Source organism: Muscardinus avellanarius (assembly GCF_963383645.1).
Source record: "Muscardinus avellanarius genome assembly, chromosome: 5".
Lineage (NCBI taxonomy): Eukaryota > Metazoa > Chordata > Mammalia > Rodentia > Gliridae > Muscardinus > Muscardinus avellanarius.
Genome location: NC_137790.1, coordinates 30,116,632 through 30,138,171, shown reverse-complemented (window position 1 = coordinate 30,138,171; position 21,540 = coordinate 30,116,632). Strand labels below are relative to the sequence as shown.

At 35.7% G+C, this 21,540-nt stretch overlaps 1 protein-coding gene across 1 annotated transcript in view; it reads right to left on the bottom strand.

The window, feature by feature from the left end:
- The window catches only part of LOC308263221 (SAM domain-containing protein SAMSN-1), a gene marked incomplete at both ends in the record, with an annotated part of 62,244 nt that overhangs the window by 1,657 nt on the left and 39,047 nt on the right, over nucleotides 1–21,540 (bottom strand). Inside the window, 2 exons of the mRNA XM_080696133.1 lie at nucleotides 14,336–14,486; nucleotides 17,168–17,374. Coding sequence (XP_080552259.1) covers nucleotides 14,336–14,486; nucleotides 17,168–17,374 — 358 coding nt within the window. The remainder of the gene's footprint in view (nucleotides 1–14,335; nucleotides 14,487–17,167; nucleotides 17,375–21,540) is intronic.

Genomic DNA, 21,540 nt, shown 5'->3' with positions numbered 1-21,540 from the left:
TTATCTATTGATGAACATCTTGGCTGGTTCCATAGTTTGACAATTGTGAATTGTGTGGGTATGAACATAGATGTGTATGTGTTAATTTGGTAGTTTGGTTTGCATTCTTTTGGGTAGATAACCAAAAGTGGTATTGCTGGATTTTAAAAATATCAGAAGCTTTTCTCTATGCTAACCATAAATCAATGAAAAAGAAATCCAGAAACTACTTCCAATCAGGATATCCCACACACACAAAAAATAAAATACTTAGGGCTAAACCTAACCGAGAAGGTAAAAGGATTATATGAAGAAAATTATAAAACATTAAAAAAGGAAGTCAAAGAAGGCATTAAGACATGAAAAGATCTTTTACGTTTTTGGATAGGCTGAGTAAATATTATCAAAATAGACATTATTTCAAAAGTGATCTACAGATTCAATACAATACCCATTAAATTAAAAAGGTCATTCCTCATAAATTAAAAAAAATCAGTCCTTAAATTCCTCAGTCTATTTTCCGAACTTATTTGGAAAAACATAAGATCTAGAATAGCCATAAGTAGTTCCCAGCAACAAGAACCATGCAAGAAGTATCACAATACCTTACTTCAAACTATACTACAAAGCTATACTAATAACAACAGGATCATATTGGCACAAAAACAAACACATATACCAATGGAACAGAAGAGAAGACTCAGAAACAAATCCGCACACTTATGGCCAACTGATTTTTAACAAAGAGGCCAAAATTGTATACTGAAAAAAAGATAGTGTCTTCAGCAAATGGTGTTGGCAAAGCTAGTTAAACATTTGAAGAAAAATGAAAATAAACCCTACTTTCTCACCCTGCACGAGGGTCAATTCAAGATGGATCAAAGACATGGTAATCAGACTAGAGACCTTGCAGCTCCTTGAAGAGGTCATAGATCCTTCAACACATCGGCACAGGTAGAAACTTTCTCAACAAGAACCAAAAGGCACAAGAAACTAAAAGGAGGATCAATACCTGGGATTGCATTAAACTGGAAAACTTCTGTAATGCAAAGGAAACTATCAAGAACCTCAACAGAGAACCAATGGAGTGGGATTAAAATTTTTGCCAACCACTCCTCCAATAGAGGACTAATATCTAGAATATACAGATAACTAAAGAAACTCACCACTAAGAAAGCAAATAACCTAATAAAATGGGCAAGTTAACTAAATAGACACTTCACAAAAGAAATTTGATTGGCCAATAAATACATGCAAAATTGTTCAACATCATTAGCAACCAGAGAGATGCAAATCAAAACTACCCTGAGATTTGACCTAACTGCAAGGAGAATGGCAATCATTTAAAACACAGCAACAAATGCTGGCGAGGATGTAGAGAAGTGGGAACTCTAAAATATTGTTGGTGGGATTGAAAATCAGTCCAACCACTTTGGAATGGGAATGAGCCTACCATTAAAGCAGTTTTCTTATATTCAACTGGCATTATCTTTTAGAGCAAAATGTCAGAGCTCCAATGAGAGGTATTTGAAAAACCTTAACAATATTATAATGCTACTTTTCTCAAGATTCTGTTAGCATTGGCTTTCTCTTTGTCACTATCAAATTCTTTGCCTTCCCTAACATCAGTAGATGATTATTTCTCTGCATCACAAACTAAATTCTTTAGAGAAGAAATGGATCTTAGCTATGTTAGTATGTCTTCTGTCTCTTTCCCCTTTTAATATTGAGGCTTCTTCTCCTTAGATATCGGAAATGCCCCATACTGAGAGAACCAAGCACATACATTAAAGTTGGGACAAGCTGGGCATGGTGGTGCACGCTTGTAATCCCAGAATTTGGGAGGCTGAGACCAGAGGATCGTGGTTCAAGGACAGCCTCAGCTACTTAGTGAGGCCCTCTGCAACTTAGTGAGACCCTGTTTCAAAATAAAGAATAAAAAATAGGGCAGGGGGTGTAGCTCGAAGGTTGAATACCCCTGGGTTACATCACCATACCCACACACACAAAAAAAAGTTGGGACAAGAACTCTGAACTTTGCCTTCAGAAACAAATCCGTTCAGAAACTTCATCCCATTCCACTGTGCTTAATTCTAGACAGAAGAAACTATATCTGAACTTTAAAAGCCTTGAAAGAAGAAAACTATATAATTTTTGATGGACTATTATAATGCAAATTAATTTGTCTTTAGGAAACCCACTCTGTATATTGTATACATACATACACACATATATACATATAGATAAATGGAAATTTTCATGCTATTTTTCTAGAGCATGAAAAAGAACAAAAGAGTTGTGGAAAAATAGTTAACAGAGAAAGACAAAGGAAATCTTTATTAACACATGTTTTCAGTATAAGCGTGCATGCTTGCTCAACCAATTAATCCATCAATTATCTATCAGACAATCAGAAACTCTAAGAAAGTATATCTTGAAGAGAGTATATGAAAGAGCAAAGAAAAGTAGAATTTTCTGGGCCCTTAATTGTTTTTTAATTGACATGGCCCTGAGGATTGAACTCAGGGCCATTCTATAACCTAATCTATATCAGGTTTTATTTTGAAACAGGTTCTGGATACGTTGCTGAGGATTTCACCAAGTTGCTGAGACTGTCCTCAAACCTGTAGTCTTCCTATCTCCCTCCCAAGGACTAGGATTACAGGCATGTGCCACTTTACCCAACTCCAAACTATTTTGTATTGATTTCTGGGTCACCTGCCTCCCCTTTTTAAGTGTGAACTTATTTCTCTAACACCTAGCAGAATATAGGTCATATAATATACATTTAATAAAATTGAATCAATAAGTAATTTCAAGTTAGATTCTTTCCTCCCAAAGAACATATATACATATGTATGTCATATGTATGTATATGTATGTATATATATATATATATATATATATATATATATATATATATATGTGTGTGTGTGTGTGTGTGTGTGTGTGTTCTGCTTTTAAAATACATATTTTAGGTTTCAGATAGTTTGCTAACATTAGTATATGTTCTTCTATATACCCAATTGTCATCCACCCTCTGTTATACCTAAAAACTGAGCCCTTGTGACCTGTTGTATTGTAGTACAAAACAAATTAACTTCTCTTTAAATATGTGTCAGGATGGTAATAACTATGTACAATCCAAGGGAGGATGGAAAAGCTATCACTTAAGACATTTTTTGGTCCTGTGATTTACATGAAGAATACTGATTGAGAAAGGCTAGAGAAAATGATAAAAATTGCTTCTTAGGCTACTTATCTTCAAAATGAATGTTAACAGTTCTTTTAACCTTTCCCCAAGGCTTTAATCTGTAACAGCAAAACCATATTGATGCCATTTTTCTGAATCTTCTCCAGACGTGCCACAACTTTAACTATAACCCCAAATATCAGCTATGAGTTCTAGTAATGTTGTAAACAAGTCTAGGAGCCTTAATTTTAATATGCATCTATTTTGAAATTTTAGCTACCATGAAGTATTTTCTACTTATCAGTCATAATGATATTTAAGATTTGGAGTTTTACTTACCACTCATTCATCTTTATGAGTATCAGTCACTCACGTTTGTCCTGGAGCCCTTCCTTTATGAAAAGGCCACACTGAAATGGGAACTCATTTTCTAAGGAATTGCTTTCTCTCCTGCCTCTGCTTTTCTATCTTATTGCTACTGAGATGAAATGAGCCAGTTCTGTGTTCCATTATCCAAGTGTTTCTGGAAAATGCCAGGGGAATTAGTTCCTTTGTATGCATCCTGGCCCCTTAGCAAGGGTCGCATTTGGAGTGCCACCCTCCACTCATAAGAGTTGTGGGTATAAGGCCACATTTCCCCAGACTTAATTTGGGCCTCTAACCTCAGTGCAAAATTAAAAGGACTGATCTAGTTTTCTTCAGACTGATATCCTAAGCAAGAAATGGTAAAATAAAATCTGTTTGCTCCTAAGACTCTGTTCTATTGAGGTTGATTACCAATTGTGGAGCTCCTTTCAAGATGAAAAACTGAGGCTTAAAGACCTCTGATTTCCAAAATTATCTCCTTTCCTTTCAAAACTAAGTACTTAACTTGCTATTTCATCCTCAAATGCCTTTACAGATCCACTTCAAAGGGTAACAAAGTACAGAAGTAGTAAATGAAAAACCGACTTTCTTGGAGAATATTTCCTTGTTTAATATAAACAATAAAAATGTATTTGTTTTTATTTCCACCTGAGAAATGCTATATCACATTCTCTAAATTCTAGGGATTGCTTTGTTTTAAATACAGGTTATTTATTGTAGAACCTTTTCATCTGCAATTCTTATGGAAAAAAGAAATAGTTTCTCAGTATGAAAGTTATGCAGCACAGTAATTTACAGAAAAGCGGTAATTTGCTAAATGATTTCCTAGTGAAATGAAAATACAACTATGCCTCCTCAAACGCTTCCCACCAGGCTTGCAATAATTTCAGGCAGGTGATCAGCTGGGGCCCCTCAACTGTAACTATAAAAAGAAAAGGTAGGTCATTATGTTTTATTATGGAAATGAAAGCTCGATGATATCCAGTCTTCGTATTTGGAGGGTCAAGATTTTTCTCTTCTTGTTTCTTTTCATCCTGACACTGATGACAAGGATTGGCACAAACCCTAGGTCTTATGCTACGGATTTTTTTTTCCTCTTGCAGAGGGGATGAAATGCATTCACATTTTCTTTCTAAGTCATTTAGCCCCTTCATATAACCATGAAACACAGTAACGCTAACTGGCCTACCCAGAAATTGAAACCACAACTTTCATCAGTTTTTTCCCATGGTCCAATCATCTGAGCTAACCAGGCAAGTAACACATTGGAATAAGAAACAGTTTGCTTCCAAAATTACAGACTTCCCATAGGATATCTGAGCGCATCTTCTCATACCAAAGAGTTTCCAACATGTTAAGTTTTTAAAAAGTATACATACTGTATGTATTCTATCACTACAATTCTATAACCACATATACACATATATATGTAATTTATAAATTAAAATGTTCAAATTTTACATAGGTTTCTTTATATTTCAATTACCAACAATGTTTTATTCTATTTTTAAATAACAAAAAATTAAAATGACACAATTTTCAGCATAAACTTTGTATCATTTTCAAAAATTCAAAAGGCTACATATTTTCAAATCTGAGTATATTGAAGATTTATTAATAATGATTGATATAAGGATTTCTCCTATAGCTGTCAGCTAATAGCAGGGATAATGTGAAATCGAAAAGCAGCAGGGTCTTGTTTTCTATAAATGAAAATAAAATTATTATCTTAGGAAAATTTATTTAGAAAATATTTTGTTACTGAGAACAAATCTGAGAATTAAAATATTTTTTCTACCAAAATGGTTATAAACTTTTATAAATCCCATGGATCAACATTCTAAGCTAGTTATTACTGTTGAAAAGAGTGGCATGTGATTAAAACAGAAGACAGCTAGTATAATTATTCATAAAATAATTATATTGGAGTTAGACATTTAATTAATTAAGTGTGGGCAATCTCAATTATACTAAAAGTGAAGAAAGCTTTAAGAAAATAAAATGAGATTCTTATTCTGGGAAAAAGTTCTCATACTCTAAGGAGAGAAATCGTCCGCATACTCACATATTACAAAGTTAAGGTTCAATAAAAATGAAAACTACTAATTTTTGTTTAACTTTCTCAGGTTTCATTATCCAAATCTTCCAGAATTTGATGCATTTTATTTGCTCTGCCATCAGACATTTGTTTCTTTGGGCCAAATACTATAAAATAATGTAACCTAGAGGGTTTAGAAAAGTGCCTGGCCAAAGTGCTCAGTAAACATTTTTTTTTTAGTAAACAAAGTGATGTTTAGACTAATGAAAGAAAATAAGAACAGAAAAAGATAAAAATAGAAATTTTGATAAAATTCAAGTGAAGATACCTCTTGGCTCTGAATAATCCCCTCCCCCAGCCTAGTGCCATCTCCAAAGAGGATAACCAACCAAACACATCTTTGATGGCTATAAACATAAGCCTCAGGTATTAGATCCAGTTAAGTTCTCAAACTAAAACCTAGTCATTCTTCAGGTAGCTCTAGCTGTATTTTTCTGTACAAACGCAGCTTTGTTTATGCAGGAAAATTTAGCAAGTACTATAACATGGCTCTTGGGTACTTTTGATTTTATCTTAATTGTGTCTTTAAGATATCTGGACATTTAAATTTTCTAATTACAGAGACTATTTTATTTTTATTACCTAAATATTTATTCATCTTTGGGGAGAAACAACAAAAAATGGGAAACAGAAATCCATTCATGGAAAAAACAACCAGTTGAGTTGCTCTTGTTATCCTGAGGCATTTAGTGAATGTGGATTGAGATGATTCTTTTTTTGCACATCTTTGCAGACTAGCATGATAGTCTATTGTCTAATGAGATGTGCACTGGAGAGGAAATCTTTTCACTTATATCCATAGCAAACACCACTTCTACTGTGTCGGGTACTTCAGTAGGGTCAGAGGTATATTCACTGGATCTCACCGTAACTGATCACCTATCTGGGCGACACCAACTATATATGGAAGCCTTTAGTTCCAGTTCAACTGTTGGTTAAATTTTTGTCATACTGTATTATTTTAATAATGATCAAACAGCATTAAAAATTATCATTATATTTTACTTAATTAGGGGACTTGGGAATCAATTTCATGTTTCCAAAAGGTGAAAGGTTAATTAATCGTGTTCTCTTGATGAAAAAGTAAGCGCATGCCATCCCCAAATAGGCTACTTTAAAATATTGATTCTTTTGAGTTAAAGGTACTTGAAAAAAAAGCAGGTACAAGATCACTCTGATCTTCCATCACCTAGTTAAAATGAGGAGATGAAAATCCCATGTAAAAGTTGTCCTCCTTATACCATAAGGAGAAAAATATCAATCTTATCAAGGACAACAAGTTGAGGCCAAGGGAAATCCGTACAAACTGCTAGACAATTTCTTATTTTCCTATACATCCTTTTGTCCAATTAACTCTTCAATCCCAAGCTCCTTTGCATTATCATATTTTCACAGTTTACTTCTCAATTGTAACTGAGTCTTAATTTTCTTATGAAAGCTCACTTGCCATGGAAAACATATTTAGTAAAATTTTGGTTTTGTTCCTGTTTATCTGTCTTATGCCAATTTAATTCTTGGGTCTAGTCATTAAAAAAGATAAACATAAATGGTAAATCTGATTACTGTTTACCCTGAATATTATTTGTTATTTGCTTTTACCATTTAATATGTTCTTATTTCATGTCAGTACACTCAGAACACTATATAATTTCCTTAACAATTTAAATCTATTTTATTTTTTGGGTATATCTTAACTTATTTAACAATTCACTATTGGTGGAAATTTGCATTTTTTAAAGTTTTTGACTAAATATACTAGTATTTCAGCTTGTATTTTTATGTTGAACTTAAGACCATAAGGAGACTAGGACTAGAAATTTCTAGGACTAGAAATTCTAGGACTAGAATTTCTGGATATAAAAAAAAACACATTTTCAAATCTGAGTTTTTAACATTATTCTCTATAAACGTACTTATTTTCACTTTTGCACAAACACATACATTCCTAGTTAGCATATACATAAAATGAATCTTGCACACACCAAGCAATACCCAATTGCCTATTATAAAAATCTGTATGTGTGAGGAGAGATTGTAGCCAAGTTTTTGTTATCATCAGAAAAACAGTATTGATTACTGTTTGCAAATCCCTTCATGTAGCATTCACTCATTTTATAAGTATTTATTAATCATCCACGGGATGCAAAGTGTAGGACTGGGGGCTTTGGAAAGCACATGGTAACAGATGATTATTGTCTTGTTTGGCGGGGGTACCCATTACAAAGCCATACCTAGGAAACAATCACAGTGCAGAATAAAAATAAAAAAGTCCAGGAGTGCTCTATATAAATATTCATTACAAAGGCCCATGGGTGACTAAGGCAAAAAAAAAAAAAAAATCTGTGAAATTGTTCCCTGGCAAAAGAGTAAAAATGCTTATCTTATAAGTCTTATTTTATACGTTTATTACATAGAATGTGATATATGTCATAAATAAAATCATACAGAGTAAAACCAGAAATAAATCTGAAGAAATGAAATTGCATAAAGCCAAGCAGATATAACTAGAAATAAATATTAAATACGTATTTGTAAATATATACAGGTAAAATGCTGGCATGCCTCCTCTACTTTTTATATGTGGATAGTTACCATATCTTTTTTATTTTTAAAGCTGTACTTTCTTGAATCTAGATTCACATCATATGGCAAGCGAGTCAGAAACCCCAGGTACACATGTCAGGGGCTAAGGCCCCAGGCTAGGCTGGCACGCTGTTAGGCCAACTGCTGGACTGCTGCTTGGCATAACTACAGAGCTCTCCTGCCAGCGGCTCATGTTCCAGCTCCTGGCTGGGCCCCGCCATTTGCCCTGCATCGATTTGGGCAGGCAGAAAGGCAGGAAGGCGCGACTGGGGATGGTTGAGCAATGAGGGGCTGCTGTGACCACAGCTGGTGTCAGCGGCCTGGCACACTGCCCACCTTCTCCCCTTCTTCCTCATCTGGCACTGTGACCAGAATTTTCAGGCACCTAAAATATATTGTAACAGATTCTGTAAAGTTTGCTTATTTTGTCACTATTTTTTTTTTCACTTTAAAATTTAATTATCCTTGTACTCTAGGGAAAGCAAGATATTTCCATCACTCTTTCCCCCCAAGGACAATAGTACACATTGTAGTAGACATAATTTTAAACACATCAAAGTGCTTTAAACTGTAGAAAGAGAGAGAGAAGTGCAGAATAGATAGAAAATATGAACTATAAGCAGTAGTTAACTTGTTATTCTAAAGAAGCATCTCTGAATAAGGCAAAGGGACTTTGAAGTTTGTGTTTATACAAACACACACACACACACACACACACACACACACTTTCTTCTCTTTTTTACTTGCTGGGAATATTTACTCCCAAAGTAAACAAACAATTTTAAATGCATACAACAAATATAGAAATTCTAATGTGCACAAAGTAAACGATGCCACTCTCTTTGCTCCTTCAAGAGCCGGATCTCACCACAATTTTTCTTCTCTCTCTAACCTTATCTGGATTCCCAGTTGAGGAAGTCAGTGACCTAATTCTGTTCAGCTCTAATGCAATAAGGGAGCAAGTTCTGAAAATCTCTGCCTGTCTTGCTGGGATTGCAGAACCCCAAAGTCATTATCCCCCTTCAGCTGTAATCCTGTGATCAGCTCTAACACCACTCACCAGCCCTTCTATCAGCTTGTTGAAGAAGCATCTTTACCTCCTGCCACGCAGTGACCTAAAAACTTTAATCCGGTTTACAACTTCAAGGTCAAAATGGGAACAACATTATTGATTTCTGACTAAGAGAAAAGGAAAAATTTCTTGTTCTAAACCTTAGATTTCTGTTTTTACCTAGTCCCATTCCCTATCTTGTTAGTTCTTCTAGATATATTAAAGACTCACATGGGACTTATGGTCTTTTCCACATTATCTCAAGGTTTTAATGCTTATCCTCAAGACACATGCCCAGTGCACTCAAATTTTCATAACAGATAACTAGCATAGAAAAATAGCGTAACTTCCCAGTGGAACAAACAACCCCTAAGCCAGGAATTTGTTGACATTCCCTACACTGGCACTATTCAATAATCAAAATAAAAAATATATACATACAATCTCGGCCAATTTGCATACCCCATTCTTCAACAGCAACAAAGAAGCCAACTATTTTTAGCCTATGACTGTGACATGCATTTGTTTTTAATAATGTCTCAGTTTTATATAGCCATACATTCAAGGCTTTTATCATTGAAGGTACATGAAGGTTGTGCATTTAATCTTGAGCATGGTTGTAGAAGATATGATTCACAGAGTACTGGATAGATAAAAATAAGTATGCAGCAGCATGGTGCCAAATCATCAGAATTCGCCATCTTATCAACGAATGGAAGTCATTCTTCTTTATTTCTTGAGCAAAGCAGTTTCATATAAGATAAATAGCTTTCAGTCACAATAGCCTAACATGCAATATGCATCTTTTTGACACGTATATTCTAATACTATTTTAGACCTTAAGATTAAAATAAGAAAAATCTCAGGGTTCTATGTTGATAAGTAACACTGTTGAATCTGCATTTTTCTATTTTTCATCTCCCAGATTGGCCCTGGGTGTGTATTTTTGTACATTACTGACTATTGTTAAGTGATCTGCTTCTCTTGACCTTCTGGCACCACTTTCTAAAGTTTTATACAGGAAAACAGTTTCTGAGATTTGTCCTTTTATATATATATTAAACATTTGAAAATTGTGTCTTGCCTGGAGATACTGTGTTTTTTTTTTCCCCCAGACCAGGATATGGTGGAATTTGTTACTAATAGAATTAGGAGACTGAGTTCCAGTAGATGAGCTGGAGAAAGCTGCTTCTCTCTTTGGATTTTAGTTTCGCCATCTTGCAAAGAAAGAATTTGGGTCAGGTGGTTTTAAAACTACCCAGCTCTCATACAGCTATCACCTGTAAATCACTGTTTTTTTGGTTAAAGAGAAACTAGACAGGTGATGAGGGAAGTAGAATGAAGAATTGAAGTACACAAAAGCCTTTGGCCCTGGACCCAGCTTCCTTGTGTGTGTCCCCAATGAGGACTGTTTTATCACTGAAAGTGATGTTTGCTGGCTCTCTGCCCCTTCTCTTCACAAACCCTGTTGTGAGACAGCTAGGGTGGCCTCTCACCTTTCAGATGTCCTGCCGTTGCCAGGTATCTATTTCTGCTTAAACATAAACTTCCATTTTCTAAGTTGGGACACTGAACCTTAAGGAAATTGGTGAAGTAGGAGAAAATTTCAATTTTCAACTAATCTGTGCCAGTTTGAGGAATGACCTAGGAAGATTTGGGAAAGCTCTGATTATTAATATATTTCAAAAGAAAATAATTGCTATATTTCAAAATAGTTGTGTCAAAATGGAGGCAGACATGGATAAAGAAAGGACTTGGTTTCGGCCTAAAAACAGGCAGCTATTCCAGTGTAAATCAACCTAGCTCAAAGTACTTAACAAGTCAATAGAGGAGAGCTAGGGCTTCCTCTTTCTAAAGACAGATCAACATGATCAAGGGGGGATGGGGCAGGGTTTGGCCTTGCCCTTTATGAAAGGAGACACCTCACCACACCCTGCAAGGGGAGGTACCTTACAGGGACTTTCACTATGTCAGAGCCACACAAACAAGATGGAGGTCATGGATATAAAAAGTCTGGTCCACGTGTAAGCCCTTTGGTGTACTCATTCGAGTCATCCCCTCATGCCATCTTGGCATGGGGCTGTATTTCTATTCTCTGTATTTCTATCTTTCTAATAAACTTCTTTAAATCTTCAGCAGCTGTCCAAGCGATGAATACTTATTCTTAGCTTAGGACAAGAATCCACGGTTTTTCTGTTTGTCTGTGTGTGTGGTGGTGGTGGGGGAATTACTTCTCCCCACACACACACCACGCACCCCCCCCCCCGCAACATAATCATTTTTTTCCATATTTACTAGTTTACCCATGTGGGAGATAGGATTTTGAGCTTAAAACAGTTTTCCTTTCATTAAAATCCCACTTAGCTGGGCATGGTGGCACATGCTTGTAATCCAAGTACTTGGAAGGCTAAGACAGGAGGATCCAGGTGAGGCCCTCTGCAACTCAGTGAGACCCTGTTTAAAAATAAAGAATAAAGAAAATTTGGGCTGGGAGTGTAGCTCGAAGGTAGAATAGCCCCGAGTTTAATCCCCAGCACCACACACACACACACACACACACACACACACACACAATCACACTTCTTTTTATTTAGCTGCTAGGCCTCTTTAAAATTAATCTCTGAATTATTTCCTCATCTGTACATTAGACAAAACACATGTATTGTATAAAATAATTTATGAGTTCTGAAAAATACTCTTCTCAGTTGAGAGCAGTGGAACATATCTGTAATGCCAGTCTATGAGTTGGGGCTGAGACAGGAGGGTCAGAGGTTTGAAGCAAGCCTCAGAAATATAGCTAGACCCTCAGCAACTTTAGAAAGACCCTGTGCCAAAGATTTAAAAAGATAAAAGAGAGCTTGTAGTGTAGTTCAGAGATAAAGCAGCCTTGGGTTCAATCCTCAGTATCAAAGCAAACAAATGGTCTTCTCCCTCCTTACACTTCATGATCAAATAATTTAAGAGAATGTTCACAATAACACTGTGCATGATCAATACGAGAAATGTACAGAATCTGGTTCTTGGGCAAAATTGTTTACTGAGGAACTGTGACTTCAAATAAGAAGATATAAAAAGAAACTCTTACCTGAAAGAAATTGTCATATTGTTTTTCAATAGATCAATGTTGTTGGGCTTGTAACTATTGAGTAAATTGGCTACCTTCTTTTCTTTTTTTCTTTTGGTTCTATTAAACACAAGGGCATTCTATTTCTGAGCTATAACCCTAGCCCTATTTTATTTTTTATTTTGAAACAGGGTCTCACTAATTTGCTGAGGGACTCACTAACTTCCTACTTGCCTAGAACATGCGATCTTCCTGTTTCAGTCTCCCGTGTACTGAGATTACAGGCATACATCACCACACCTAACTGACTTCTTTTTTTAAATTATTATTATTATTATTTTTTTATTTTGGTGGCACTGAGGTTCCTGGGAACCCTTCTACCTCCGGCTACACTCCCAGACACCTATTTTTTTTTAATCTTTTTTATTTGAAAACAGGGTCTCTTAAGCCAGCGAGGCTAGCTTCGAACCTTCAGGATCCTCCTGTCTCCGCCTCCCAAGCACGGGAATTACAAGTGTGCACCACCACGCCTGGATAACTGACTACCTTCTTAAAGTTTGTCTTTCTCTGCCTCTGTGACACTATGGTCCTCTTGTATTTATTTTCCAGCCCCAAAACTTTGAAGAAAGCACATAAAAACCTAGGCCTAATGATGAAATCAGTTCTGCTTGGTATTCAATTATTCATGCATGTGAAAGCTCTTGGAAAAGATGAAGATCTATGCAAGCCCAAGATGGGAAGTAGGATTCAAGCAAGGAATGGTTTCTAAAAAAGTAAATTAATTCCTACTACATAAAAAGCATGCGAATAGTAAACATGTGTTATTTCTCAATTTCGTAGGCCTTAGGAGAGAGAGTATAGAATAGCCCACAAAAGAAAGTCAGGAGGTCTGGATGCTAAATACAGTTCTCTTACTTGCTCTCCATCTGGGCTGTTACTTGTAGCATTAGAAAGTAGAGCACAGCTTCACGAACACTGGGTTGGAATCCTATCTCTATAATTCACTAAGAATTTGATCTAAAGACATGTTATCATCTCAGCCTCTCCTCAGCCTGGAGGCAGTACTCTCTTAGAGAAGTGCGAAGAACGCTAAGTAAGATAATGAACATAAAGACCTTGGGCCAAAATTTTACTCAAAGCACATGTTCAAATAAAGTAGTTAAGAATCTCTATTAATGTTTTTGAAGGAAAAGGCTGGATCAGATGATCTAAATTCTTTTTCATTTTTAAATTAAACTCTGTACCCTCTTTTTTTCCCCTTCTCAGAATATTCTTTGCGGTTTGGCACACCCTCATTCAAGGTCTGTGGATCTGACTAGATTTAGGGAGAAGGGTGTTCTGGACGGCTAATTGTAAAAAGTAAAACCTATCCTGTCTTTACAGACCCAGTAGACAGAGCTGTATTCTGCCAACAGTGAAGCTTCATGTATTATTCCCTCTTCAGTTTATACTTACAAATACAGAGAACCATCTTAGATAATAAAAGTGAGTGCTGAATATTTTTGCAAGCTATTATAACATTTCGAGAGAATACTATAAACACACACAAGATGTGACTATATGGTAATGAAGTGAATTTTTCTATGTGGTGGGAAGGCTCATTAGCTTAGAGCCATGCTCTGTGTTGTTCTACAGAAGCCATGTGTGACATTTCTCACTAATGGCTCATGCTGTCACTAAATATTTGTCTCTAACTCTCTCAGTCTTTGGGAATGCAGGCATCCACTTGAGTGTAAATTAACAGCTCCGAAGAATTAAAATGAGGGACCCAGAAAAGTTCTTTCATTTTCAAAGGGTCTAATGGGGGAGATAAATTCCTTTTCTCTAATTATAGATTTTACCATAGTTGTTGTTTCTAAGCTTCTGTGAACATTCTTATTTTGGAGAAAGAATGCTTTGTATGATTTTCAGTAAATAAAAACGGCTTTGCTTTTAATGATTTTACTATTTACATTAAACTGTGATTACCAGCTAGGGGGAGGATTAGGTATGCATACTTACTTTCTTCATCAAGAAGATTTTCAGCAGCTGATAACAACCTCATCCTGTCTTCTGGGTTTTCAATGTTTAATTCAATGAGATGACTCTCCTTTATATCCTTTAAATCTTCTAGGGTCTCATAACCATTGAGCAAAAGTGTCGAGGCATACTCCTGTGGAGGAGGAAAATATGTATCACATAACAGAATCAGATTAAAATATTTATTTTTCATTCTCTTTAGATTTAAAGAAAGCATAGGAATATATATGTGGTGGGAAGGCTTATTAGCTTAGAGCCATGCTTTCCACTTCCATATATATATATATATATATATATATATATATATATATATATATATATATGCCAAAAACTTTGCCAATAGAAATTTGTATTTATTTTGCTTGTACTAGTTTTCTGCATATGAACGCTAGGACATTTAAAGGAATCTGTTGAATAATTCTCAACTTCTGGAAGGGCAAATGGAAAGAAGAAAAGATTACCTTAAGCTAAGTAATGCTAAATAATGGATCAATTTGATAGCTGGATTATTCATACCATTTGGTGTTTTATATTTCTCAACTAGCTAAATTGACAGAGCTAGTGTTTCTTCAAGTCTATCAATAAAATGCCTCTAAAAATATACTAACATTTATGAATCTCCATTTCTTGTTTGGTTGATCACAAACAAATTTATTCTCATTAACTTTTTGCAGTAGGTTAAAATGAATTTGAAACAGGACTCTATATACAGAATTTAGCATTTTAGTTGAAAGGCATTGTGTAAATCTAATGAATCACAGACTTTTTTAAAAAAAAATGTAACATCTTTATTAAACATAGAAACAGGGTAGTTGGGCAAAGAACTTCCTCTTCTCAGTATGTATATTTTGTCCATCATTTTTACCAGTATATATTAGTTTAAAATTCAAGCCAGGTGTGGTGGCACATATTTGTAGTTCTGGTACTTGAGAGTCTGAGACAAGAAGATTGCAGGCCTCAGCTACTTAGGGAGGCCCTCCACAACTTAGTGAGATCCTGTTTCAAGATATGTAGGTAGGAGGTAGAATGCCCTTGAGTTCAATCCCCAGTACTGCAAAATAAAATAAACAAAATAAAATAAAATTCACAACTCCTGATGTTGTAATAGGTATGTTATTTATATAACCATTTTCCCTAACAGAATAAAAAATGCAAAACAAAGTCAACTTCCTCAAACATCCTCTCATTTTACTTGATCATAATTTCAATATCCTTATTTTAGTTACTAAAATTGAATAAGAAAGAGGAAGTCTCAAAGTTTTAAGTAATCAGGAAGAACTTATTACCAACCTTATTGTAACCAAGGAAGGAAAGAGTGACATTTATTTTTAAAGCAGTGTGTCCTAGAAGAGCACTGAATTAGGACAGAGAACACCAAAATTCCCATTCTGACACAACCATCTGACTTTGGGTTCTTGAGCAAGTCATTTTATTACCTCAGACATTGGTTTTTCCCATAGGTCACAGGAAAAAAAAATGGCAGAGGTAGGATTCAAACCCACACTTTCTTCAAAAAGGGTCACATTTAGAACAAAGCAATGGTAATGTAGAAATGCTAGATAGTATGTCTATAGTCAAAACATTAGCCAGATTATTCAGAGAAATCAATTAGGAAAATTAATTAATTAATTTATTTATTTATTTATTTATTTATTTATTTTGGTGGTACTGGGGTTCCTGGAAACCCTTCTACCTCCGGGCTACACTCGCAGACCTATTTTATATTTTTATTTAGAAACGGTCTCTTAAACCAAGGAGGCTGGCTTCGAACCTGCACGATCCTCCTGTCTCTGCCTCCCAAGCGCAAGGATTACAAGCGTGTGCCACCACGCCCGCCTAGGAAAATTTTAATTGGCTACTTTTTGGATGAATTTTGAAAATTATCAAAATGCTGCTAAGTTAATTTTAGAAATGGGTTGAAAAACTGTAAATTGACTAGACCTAGGTAAATTATATGTACACACCATTTAACAAGGCAGACATTTCATAAAAATTTTGCTAATGTAACAAGAAATAATTGGATTATAAAAGCAGACAGCATAGTTTCTGTAACTGAATCATTACAGGGCTTAATGATCACTATTTTCTAACAAATTACTTTTAAAATGATTGTATTTAGTTATCATCTCTGAACTTGCTTTTGATCTCTGCTTTTTTGAAAGTACTATTTTCTTTTCATTTTCCATTTCACTTCCCTAGACTTTTACTTTATTCCTCACATTCTCTTTATCAGTCTCATTTAGATATTTTTCCTAGGTCTTTTATTCTCTTAGATTTTTTTATTTTTCATTGCACTTTCTCAACATTAATCTCTACTATCACTGCTAAGTACCATTAGGGTTTAATCCAAAGAAAGTTATATCAAGACCTGTCCTTGTATAATAAAAGTAATAAAGAAGAAATAAAAGCTGTTCTAGGACAATGTATTTTCTTCTTTTTTTTCTTTCTTTTCCTTTTCCTTTTTTTTTTTTTTTTGCGGTACTGGGGATAGAACCCAGTGGCATTCTACCTCCAAGCTACACCCTCAGCCCTATTTTTTACTCTTTATTTTCAAACAGGGTCTCACTGAGTTGCAAAGGGCCTCACTAAGTAGTAGCTGAGGCTGTCTGAGAACCATGATCCTTCTGTCTCAGCCCCCCTAAATGCTGGGATTATAAGCATCCACCACCACGCCTGGCAGGAAAATATATTTTTCTTTGCTGTAAATCTTATATTATTAAATAAAACTTATGCGAATCCTGATCCAATCCCCTCAAATTAGGCTATACATTTGCACCATGCACCCCAAATCAAACAGGCCAAATGTTTACATACCTGAAGGTGAATGTTCTCTAAGAATTCCTGCAGGGTTTTGGGATTTCCTTTTTCACTCTTTCTGTATGCTTTTATTTTCTTGGGAGCTGTTGCTTCTTCTGAGATGACATCCACATAAATGAATTTGAAATTTCCCACCTTATTGTTTAACATTCCTGTCCACATTCCCATTGGTGTTTTGCAGATAATGTCTATAATGTCTCCTTTCTAAGGCCAAAAGCATATAAATCAGATGTTAAATAACTATGGTGCAATGAAAAGTGGTAACAAAAGAAATTACAGGAAACTTGAGCAGAGGATACTGTGCCAACAGGGTTCACATATAACAGAAATTGATGTGAGTTTAGTTGTTCAAGCAAATTGTTTACTAATAATAAAGTGAACTTAAACATGCTTGAACAACATCCCCACTTTTAACGTATGCATTTGAGCTGTGCGTGGTGGCGCACACTTGTAATCCCCGCACTTGGGAAGCTGAGACAGGAGGATCACGCAGGTTCGAAGCCAGCCGTGCTGGCTTAAGAGAACCTGTTTCCAAATAAAAATATAAAATAGGTCTGGGAGTGTAACCCAGAGGTAGAAGGGCTTCCAGGAACCCCAGTACCACAAATAAATAAATAAATAAATAAATAAATAAATAAATAAATATAAAGTATACATTTGAGAAAACATTTTGGGTTTAATTATCATATCAAGTTGTATTTGTAGAGAACATATTATGCTCACAACATACCCATTAGATACATAGGTGAGGTATCATATTATCTTAAATATTACAGGAAAAGAACAAGAATATTAAATAATTTTCAAAGAGTTTATAAGAGTTAATGATAGAACCAGAACTCAATCCTAAATTCTCTGAACTGCAAAATGATGTTCTTTACATTCATACTGTCAAAACTTTATATGTAGCAAAGATCAAGTCATCGTTCCTGGATGGGCTCTCTAGCTGGGAAGGGGAAAGGACAGTCTCTGTGACTCTATCAGAGATTCTAGTTTGCCTGAGAAACATCACTTGCACTGTAACATAATGCCACAAAAAGTATTTAAGCCATTTGAATAATGAAATTAATTATGAAGAACACACCAAACATGTAGCAAGATACGGGTGTACTAAATTATGCTACTCGATTCTCAAGGTACTAATGCCATTCTTCTAATTAACAGAAGGTAATATGTAGGTTGGCCTCTACAACCAAGTTTTACTGAAGTAAGAATGAAACACACTGGGATGTTCACACCAAGTGGTATATAATTTATTCACACATAAGACCATACTTGCTTATAGGCTGCCAATTATTGACAAGAGTATAAAATTCCCTGGGGGTATATCCTTATAAATATAATTGATTCCTATGCAAATAAGTGCCTACACTTAAGAGTCATAGGTACTTCGTTAAGTCTTACAATCTTCCACTATAGAAAGAATATTACGGATTGCAATATTTTCCACTTTTAAAGTTCTTTCCTTTAGTAACATTAAATATGCTACTAAAATATATTTTCCTGATGATCTGTTAGTGTAAAATTTCCCATACAGGACTTCTGGGAAGATGGCGACCGAGAAAAGCGGGGCTTAAGAGCCCCGCTAACAACCAATCTCCATTACCACAAAATCAGCGCCTTTCATAGCCAGAAAACACCATCACCAGAGAAACAAAAAAATCACCAGGCTCCAGAGAGAAAGCGGACTGAGAACAGAGCTCAGAGCCACAGAGGAGATAACCGGCCTCACGCCCGAAGACGCGGCAGCAGTGCCATACTGTCGGCGGCAGCGGCAAATTCACCAGACGGCAACAGCAAGCTGAGGTGAGCCGTTGCGGAACAGCCAGGCGGGATTTCTCGCCGCAGGTAAAATCTAAAGCTCCCAGTGGCTGAGCTCAGCACACGCCGCAGGGATTCAGAATGGAAATCAAAACCAAGAAGTAATACGCCAGCCTCACGGCCGAGGGCGGAGCAGCGGCGCCATATTGCCACCGGCGGCAGCAGCAGAGAATTCACCGAATCCAGTACAGCTACATCTGCGTACTCAAGAACAGTGAGTCAAATTGCGGGCCACAGAGAAGAAATCCCAGTACTGTACTCCCTGGGACTTGACCCAGTGGGGGAGGGGCGGTGGCAGAGATATCACACCATAGGAGAACATGCAACCTGGCACCCCCCACAGTCTAAAGCAGCCTCTATCGACTCTCTGGGTCGGAGACTCTGTGATACAACCCAGTAAAGGAGTAGTGGGGTCTGAGATACTACTGACTCGAGATCCAGATCACCTTAAGTGAAGTCATAGTGACCCAAGGGAAGAACCCAGAGAAGGCACAAACTTCCGAAATAATGGGAAAGAGGAATAATACTGGAGTAATCAATGCCCACAACCCCACAACATGAGAACCCGATAAAACAGAAAATCAGAGATTTCTAGAAGATTAGATCAGGAAAATAACTGTAGAAATAATAGAGGTGCTTCGAAAAGAACTCAGAGAGAGCCAAAAAGAGATAAAGGATGCAATTAATGAAGTAAAGGCCTCAATTCAAAGCACAAACAACCGATTAGACCACATGGAGAACAGAATCTCGCTCTTAGAAGATGATCATTCCAAAAATGAACGCATAGTTTCTAATCTAGGAAAAAATATCCGACAGCAGGAATCTGATATTGAAGAAATATGGGCCCATTTTAAGAGAGCTAACCTAAGAATAATTGGAATAGAGGAGGGAAAAGAAAGTGAAACCAAAGGGATCAACAATCTCTTCAAGGAAGTAATAGCAGAAAATTTTCCAAACATAGAGCAAGAGGTCGATACGCAGGTCCAGAAAAACTTATAGAACTCCCTTTAGACAGGATCGGAGAAGAGGATCCCCACGCCACATAATTGTCAAAATGACCAATGTGGAAGCCAAGCAGAGAATCTTAAAGGCAACAAAAACAAAGGGCCAAGTGACATTCAGAGGCAAACCAATTAGAATCACTCCAGACTTCCCAAACCAAGTCATGAGAGCCAGAAGGGCTTGGAGTAACATATTTCAAACTCTGAAAGAAAACAACTTCCAGCCAAAAATTTCCTACCCAGCAAAACTTTCTATCAAATTAGATGGAGAAATAAGAAGCTTCCATGACAAACAGAAACTGAAGGAATTTATGTCTTCAAAACCAGCACTAGAGAATATACTCAAAGAGATTAACTACAAAGAAGAAATAGGTAACACACACCAGAACCAGAGAAACAAGAGTTTCCATTCAACAGTCAACTAAGATTGGTTATCTGTGGAGATTCATTACTTATGTTAGTCTTTTACCTATCTCTAAATGGTATTGTTTGCCTTTATTGTTGTTAATTTTTAGGATTTCTAGTTGGAATATTAATATACCTTTAGATATAGCATTTGGAAATATTTTATCCAATTCTATTAGTAACTGTTAACTCTGTGTACATTGTCTTTGGATATACAATTTTTTTTTTATTTTTTAGGGAGTTTGTATACTTTTCTGTTGCCTGTGCCATTGAAATCATATCCAAGAAATCACTGCCAATTTCAGTGTTGTGAGGTTTTATGACCCAGATTTTCTCCTAAATGTTTATAGTCTTAAGATTTATATTTAGGTCTTTTATCTATTTTGAGTTAATATTTGTATATGGGATAGGTAATGGTCCAACTTTATTCTTTTCCATGTAATTATTATGTTTCAACAATATTTAGTTAAAAGATTATATATTTCTACCACCAAATGTTCGTGGAAACCTTGTCAAAAATAACTTGACAATATAGGGAAGAATTTAGCTCTAGGCTTGTATTTAACTCCAATGGTTTATATATCTGCCTTTAGAACAGTACTACACTGTTTCAATTATTGTAGCTTTATATAGTTTGAAATCAGAAAATATATGTCTTCTAGCTTTGTTCTTTTTCAAGATCATTTTGGGTATCTAGAGTCCATATTCCATATTAGGATAGATTTTTTTTTCTGAAAAATAAATATATAAATATATGATAGTTTCACCTAAAAAAATAGAAAAAAAATTCTCTGGTAAGAAAGAAAGTAAAAAGAAATATTGAAATGTTATCTTTAAGTCATCAAAAGCTTGGTATCAGACAAATGAAACTGTTATGTGAGATTATCATTTTTAATTTTTGATAAATTGCTATAATACTAGATGTCAACCACTAAGCCAAGCATGGGAGGGAGGGATGGGGAGGGAATGGGGTGGGGATCGGGTGGGGACTGATTGGGCGATGTGTGCATGTATGTCTACAAAAGTTGGTATCCCACTATGATGTATGAATGCAGTGCACCAATAAAAAAAAATTCCCATACAATACAAATTTTATTTGTAATAGTAGAATTTAATGTGGTGGGAAAATTTGGTCTTTCTGAC